The 7,830-nt window shown below is 35.5% G+C and overlaps 1 protein-coding gene across 1 annotated transcript; it reads right to left on the bottom strand.

The window, feature by feature from the left end:
* Positions 1 to 1,939: 1,939 nt before the first annotated feature.
* LOC149211254 (transcription factor TCP22-like) lies at positions 1,940 to 4,115 on the bottom strand. Its single transcript, XM_089396979.1, has one exon. The coding sequence runs from the start codon at positions 3,509 to 3,511 to the stop codon at positions 1,949 to 1,951; it is 1,563 nt and encodes a 520-aa protein (XP_089253105.1). The 5' UTR covers positions 3,512 to 4,115; the 3' UTR covers positions 1,940 to 1,948.
* Positions 4,116 to 7,830: the final 3,715 nt, after the last annotated feature.

Here is a 7,830-nt window from a genome sequence, read left to right as displayed (position 1 = left end):
TTCGAGTGCCTTGCATTTGGTAGCCTTAGTCGCAGACAAGCGTAATTATTGATGCATTGATGATCATAACGGAGCCTCGCCCTCTCCCTCGATCTCCTTTGAAATGCACGCGGTCATCAGTCGTTGGACGTCTGAATGATTATTGCGCGTTAAACGCTGTTAAGCCTTTTGCTTGAATGGCAAGAAACTGCGGACCTTCTCTGATTTGATTTGCTGTTTTACCGTGAAAATCGTTATTAGATGCCCGGTCCCAATCAGTCCTGAAATCAAGTGGATACTTCGCCTGCCATTATTACTCCACACAACATTACCATTACTGTAAACATTATGTATTTCAACATTATTTTTTGAAAACCATATGCAAAATGCGACTGTGCATTTATGGCTTCCAAATATTCAGATTATTTGGGAACATCAATTGGATACTTCGCCTGCCATTATTACTCCATACAACATTACCATAACTGTAAACATTATGTATTTCAACATTATTTTTTCAAAACCATATGCAAAATGCGACTGTGCATTTATGGCTTCCAAATATTCAGATTATTTGGGAACACTAATAATTTAAAAACTTGTAACCCGATATGATATTGATATTGAATCTGAAGCAAATGGTGGCTAAGGCGCTGATCCATATTAAAGAACCCATTTTAGTTTCTCTTACTTAGATCCAATAAATAAGCCTGGATTGTTTTTTCTAAAACTTGCTCAATGTGGGAAGTAGAAAAATTTTCTAGCAACCGTAAAATATGGATCGAATCAAATACCTGAACACAGTTTTCAGTAAGGACAAACGACCTCGAAAAAGCAAACACAGCATGGACATAACGAATAAACAATAAATTTGTATGCAAAAAATTTGCAGTGCATTAGCAGAGAAATAGTATAACAGGAACCCCAAGCAGTGTACTTACAAAAGCAAATTGAAATATTGCAACTGATTTCTTAACTGGAAACTCCGAAATCTAACCACACTCTTAATTAACAATTAAATACATGAACTTAGGTCAGTGTTTTTTCATTAAACAAACTCGAGCAATGGGAATATAAATTTTTCTCTGATAATCGAGCAGATAATCACTAGATTACAGATAATATTCAGCGTTCCTTGGCTGGCAGACCGACCATAGGAACAATGTACATCGCATTCAACAACGAATCCAAAGTTCTGCTAAAAATTTACAATGCAAGTTAAGCATCCAAATTACGAAGAAACAGCCGATCCGAACCAGACTGCGGACCATTGCCAGACTCTCACGATTGTAATAAGCAAAGCGTCTAAACTAAACTTCTTCATCAAAGATGCAAAAGCATGTACTGCTCTAAAATCTCATCAGTACTCATATATTCACACAACATCATGTTATTGGTTTAATCCCCTCTAACAAAGAATTATTACTACGTACACACAACTGCTCTGTGTATAAATAACCAATCCCAAAGCAAACTGTAACCCCCGGCCTAAAATTTTGGCCAATAAATAATAAATCTGAGACTCTAGCAGATCAAACATGAACTACGTAGACAACTAGAGCTAGACGAAGCAGCAATTATATATCAGTAAACAAACTTGAAAATTAGAAATTAAAAAAAATCACTGCAGCTAGTAGTAGGATTACTTACTACACACAGAAAGACTTACAGAGATCCCTCTGGATGAACCGATCAGAGACCATCAGGAACTCATTAAAATTCATGCTAGCTGTCGCTAATATTGATCCACATCATATATACTGCTTGCCTCCAGCAATCCGTCAGATAGAAAACATACAGATTCCTGAAGCCTTGTATCACCACTCGACTGGATTCCATAGCTATTGAAGAATTATATATATATCCATAAACTGAAAATTCATCCGCAATAATATTGCACCAATGTCAGTCTATAATGTTAAAACCTAATCCAGATTCCGATCTTTTTTTTCTGTTGGGGGGGGGGGGTCTATTGAGAATTAGCATGATTCTGGTGGCTGTGACCGTCTTCTCCTGATCTATCCACGCCAGATTGTTGATTCACAGATTCCTGCATTGATTGATGCTCAGAACTCATGGAACGGTTATTGTACGCACTAAGGGCAGCCAGCATTCCCAGATGACTCTCTCCTGTTGCTGCCCCCATGGATCCAGTGCTCGATCCCTGCTGCAATAACATGGAACTGAAAGGAACAGCACCTGATCCCAATCGCGTCGATCCAGAACCTGATACTTCATGGCAGCTCCCTCCCATATGCAGATTCATTCTTGGCATAAACGGCAGACCAGTTGATGAAGAAATCCGCGATTGATTGCCATTATTATTGTTATTATTGCCATTGTTGCTCGATCTACCCAAGCTCGAACCCGAGCCAGCAGCAGCTCCGAGCTGAATTGAGGTTCCGGCGGGCATACGATACCCCGTGGAGCCCGTGGGTGGGAATGTCCAGATGGGCTCTGATTGTGGCCCTGCGGCCATTAAAGGCGGAGGATTACTGTTCGACCCCGCGCTCACGGGCTGCAACATCCAGAAACCCCCGTGCCCACTGTTCGACATCCCGGGAGGCGCAGGTGCTACCGCCCACATGGCCGCCGCCGGCATTGACATAGACATTCCCATTCCTATACCCGATGGGCTCGACATCATCTCAGACTGTCTCTGCACAATGCCCCTCAGCGGCTTTGCAGAGGCTTCTTGATCACCTTCCTTGAACAGATCCTCCCGAAACCTCTTTCTCAGATTCATACATTCTTCCCCTTCGCCCATCTCGTTCAACAGATTTGGCTCCTGCTGATGCTGATGTTGATGCTGAAGGTGAAACCCTCCTCCCATTAATGCCGCAGACGCCCCCCCGTGTGTCGACCCCATTTCGGCCCCCGCGTGCGTCTTCGTATCCTCCTCCGCCCGTTCCCATTCGCCCATTCGCATACGATACTGATGCCCCAAAGAATCCCCACCGGCGGGCGCTCCGAGGCCGCCCGTCAGGCCTGCCAACGCCCTATGATGATGATGATACGACTGTTGCTTCAGCCCGGCCGAGATGCTGGAGCTCGAACCCCGCAACGACACATTGAGGGTCGAGAAATTCGCCGGAATGGTCCCCGTTCCCGTTGCTGCAATAATCGAGGGTTCCGCCTGTTGCAACAGCCATTCAATCGTTTCTCCATCCGACTTATGCCCCAGTTCCCGCGTGAGCTGAAAAACCCTCGCCGCACAGGTCGCAGGCATACGAATCCGCCTCCCTCGACCATCAACCTTAGTGTGTCGATCTTTGGTGGACGACCGCTTCGCCGGTGGTTTTTTATTGGGATCCACTACGCTTCCACTCTCGCCCTGGGAAGTCCTCGCGGCCACAACCATACTCGATCCTTCGGCATTATTCGTCTCATCCCCCTGGTTCGATCCCATCCCAACTACACCGCTACTCATGACCAAAGCCTGTGTAAACGAACCAGCCGAATCCAGAATCGAACCCTTTTGCTCCTTCGATGCTGCAGGATTAGCATATCCTATCATTCCCGGATTTCTCATTAATTCCAGAAGAAAATAAACCCATAGACAACCCAAGCCGACACTTTCCCCTGCCGGCCGTCGCCCTGAAAGCTCTTCAACATACAACAGATTAAACCTTCCTGCCTGTGGCCTGAGCGCCCTGGCTCTCTCAAATCAAATCGGTGGCCTCTTTTGTCAGTCTACTGATACAATCTCCACGTGCGGGGCACTTTGCAACTGATCCAGAGTCCCCAATGGCGGAGCCAAACATTGCCATACCATACCAGAGACGAACGAATACACTATTAAAGCAGCAAACCATGTGCCATATACGTGGGATCTTGAAGATGTACTTACAGATATATATACTCTCCTACTAGTCCTACAATACACTTCTCTGTAACAATATGGGCTCTACTTAATTTTTGCTCAGGCTTGGAATTCAGATGGCTGGGACTGAGCATTGGCATTAAGCGGAGAAGAGATTAGAAGAGATGATGTCGGTATGGGTTATATAAACTTCTCATTGGCTACCAAATTGCGGTCGGGAGAGAGAGATAGTATATATCTATCGATAAAACGGCCCATAATCATTGTCGCTCAATGACATCCATCTAGGAGTGTGGTGAAGTACTATCTTGCGAAGCATAATATCCGTAAGAGCGGCCCGAACATCTAGACCTAGGTCTGCGAGAAAGGGAAGGATTTTTTTACATAACTACACCCTGGTCACATGGGAGTAAGGCCAAAGGACAGAGATAGCTCTTACACCGTCTGAGGTCTCCTCTCTGATTTTGTTGAATTGCGAATTGAGTAACCGGTGGCTATTTTATTTACTGAGATAAAACACAAAAACATGTGGGAACATGTAAACTTTAGCCTTCTGGTTTGGCCATCGGGTATAAGACTCGGCTATTTTTTAATCAAAGATATATGTAATAAATATTTTTCATTTTATAGTTTTACTACGTAATTGAGTGTGTTTTGCCCGTTTTCCAGGTTTAAGTGAGGGTTAAAATTATATTTATGACTTAGATATCAAATCTTTTCCTTAAATATGGTAAAAAATAAACTTCATAATTAAAACACTCTTTTCTTAAAATATTTTAACTCTTAACCATTTCTTCTTATGTGAATCTCAACAACTTTTCATTATATAAATTTAAAAAACTATTAATATAAGAATCTTACAACTTTTATAATTTAAACAAATAATAAAAAATATATAAACACCTTGCTAAATATATGATTTGGTGTCTTTGTTTAGGAATCGTATCTTTTTTTTTATGAAGGCTACATGTGGAAACATGTCCACGCCTCCAAAAAGTTGGGTTTTCAATTTTTATTTAATAAAATGAATAAAAATTTTAATTTAAACATTAAAAAATATAAACATAATTATATATAAAATAGTGTAGTTATATAAATTAAATGACGTGTAAATATTTATTAAAATAAAAAAATAAAAATAAAAAAATTATAATATATTTTATTTTATATTTTAAAAATAAAAAATTTATAATATATTTTATATTTTAAAAATTTATAAATTGTTTTAAAAATTAATTAAATTATTATTTTATTTATATTTTATTAATTAAAAAAAAATTAATATGAATTAAACATATATATTTTAAAATATATGTGACATGACTTTTAACTATGAAAATTTATTTTTACTTTCTTATGGAGATTCTTAATCTAATTTATTACAATATTATCGGTCAAAATCATGGCTTACAAATACTACATGCCCAAAAAACCATAATCCATATTCGTATTCTACAGATTCATATGACATTTTTTTTAATTAATCAATCTAATTAAAAGGGTAGAAAAATCATAACTACTTTTGAGATAAATATCAACTATTGATATGTGACTACTATTAAAAATATTCTTGAATATTTTGTGGAGATTAAATCCCTACCATTCATCTAGTTATAATTTATAACTAAATTAAAATTTTGAAAACTCTTTTTCCAAAATAAACACATGGCCATATAAATTCAATGGTTAATAAATGTTGAAAGGCATCAATCCATAAGAAGCATCAAAACACTTTCTTCATGATATGTCTCACACTGCTAAAATAAATAAATAAAACATAAAAGTAAATAAATTATAACCCCAATATTACTAACCATCGTTCTGTGTTGACCAGTATTCCCCACTATTCATCTAGTTATCATTTATAATTAAATTAAAATTTTGAAAAATCTTTTTCGAAAATATACACACGGCCATATAAATTCAATGGTTGGTAAATGTTGATACACATCAATCCATAAGAAGCATCAAAACACTAACTTCATGATATGTCTCACATTGCTAAAATAAATAAATAAAACATAAAAAGTAACTAAATTATAACCCCAATCTTGCTAACCAAATTATCTTTCTGTGCAAAGAAGAAAATGAACATTGAGAAGATAAGAACTAGTTTCATGACCTTGGAAGTGAAATCGAGCATTGGTAAATTCCCAAAACACCCAGGGACATTGTAACATCGATTTACATCAAAATCTTGCGAGAATTTCCATGATTTCCAAGGAAATTTTGTAGATGGTTAGACTATGACTATTAAGATGGTTGAGGATGAAAAATACTTTCTCTTGGATTGAGCCAACTCTCACTAGCATCCATTCTCATTTCCAAAGATTCTAACCTTCTGGACTTGTTAAGTCAACAAAACTACAATGGTCTGGTAATGCTTCTCTCCCTTCTTTTGGTCATAGAAATAAACTATTAAAGAGCCTTAATTAATCTCTTACTTTCTTAAGGACTAGTAGACAATATTGGTCTTAGTGGAAGTTAATCATCATCTTCTTCTTGATTATTATTATTATTATTAGTATTATTATTATTATTAAAAATAATCTATCTGTAAGTTAAACATATATACATTTAAAAAAATATGAAACATGATTCTTAACCGTGGATATTTACATCCAATTTATCATGGATAATCTTAATTTGTAAATAGACCTTGTTACAATACCATGGGGCAATACCATGGCTTATAGATACCACATACCCAAAAACCATAACTCACTTCATGTGACACTTGTTCATATTACATTATTTTAATTAACGACAAACAAACATAACTACTTTGAAGATAATTTTCAACTTTTGATTTGTGTATATTACTATAAATATTTTGATTTGAAAACAATTTCAAAAAAAATCACATTGATAGATTTAGAACGACACGTTTTTAACCAACCAATGTGGTTCACCATCAAAACAAGATATTCTAAAATATTCTATAAAAATTAAATTCATACTTACTAATAATTAAACTAAAATTTTAAAAATCCAATTTTAAAATAAATACACTTATAAAAATAATATATATATAATTATAATTATAATTTTTTCAAAAATATTTACAAATCATTTATAAACCTTAAATTTTATTAATATATTTAAAAAATAAATTATTATTAAAATCATAATTTTTTTAAAATTAAAATTAATTTCTTTAACTTCTAAAAAATTCTAAATTTAAAAACTTGGGATTTATACCCGCTATAAAGTTTCTTTTTCTTTCTCTTTTTAATACAACGATTTTTCAATAACCATTTCTTACCTAGCCAAAGTGGCAAAAAACTAAATGATAAACTGCATCCATTTAGATTTACATTTGGATCAAAAAGATGATCATTATCTACAGAAGAAAAAAAATTTAAGAGGATGTAAATTTAATTCATAATTTAAAGGTAATTATATTAAAATTTATATTTTTCATTATATTAATAAAATAAGCATAAATTTATTGCACTATAGTTCTTGTTTGTTGGGCTCTCCGCAGGCAGTTTATCGTCACTATGTCATTGTCTATAATTTATGTCTGGTGCTCCTTTGCTTCTGCGCGTTCCGTTTATGGTAGATGTGTTTTGTGGTTGACGATTGTATTTTTTTGGAAGCGCTACACTGATTGACCAGCTACTTTGTAGTTAATTTTTATCCGTGTTATTCATGGTGGTGTTTTTTTAAAACTGTGTTTTTCCGTTTAAATATAGCCAACTCTTATCCTACGTCTCTGATGATTTTTTTTTTAAATAAAAATTTAAGCTATTTATTTATAAAAAAATAAATATTAATTTTATAATATTAATTTTATTCATGAAAAAAAATCTTATTTATTATTTTCATAATTTCAATTACGTTATTCATTTGTACTAAGCTTTTTAATATAAACAGAGAAAAGTGGAAACAGAGAAATCACTTCATTTTAGAATGTGAGGCCTTCAACAACAGGGATAATCTATTTAGCCAATGGTTTGTCTAGAAGCTGGGAGTGTTTGTCGTGAGGTTTCACCAGAAAAGGGTCGAATACATCAACTACATGA

The sequence above is a fragment of the Pinus tabuliformis genome, chromosome 1_2 (assembly GCF_031772625.1).
Source record: "Pinus tabuliformis cultivar Carrire ecotype Pingquan chromosome 1_2, CPIR1, whole genome shotgun sequence".
Classification (NCBI taxonomy): domain Eukaryota; kingdom Viridiplantae; phylum Streptophyta; class Pinopsida; order Pinales; family Pinaceae; genus Pinus; species Pinus tabuliformis.
Note: the sequence above shows the minus strand (reverse complement) of the source record. Positions and strands in the feature narration are given on the sequence as shown.

Coding starts and splice junctions, on each gene's coding strand:
- LOC149211254 (XM_089396979.1), bottom strand. CDS start 3,511: ATGAGAAATCCGGGAATGATAGGATATGCTAATCCTGCAGCATCGAAG.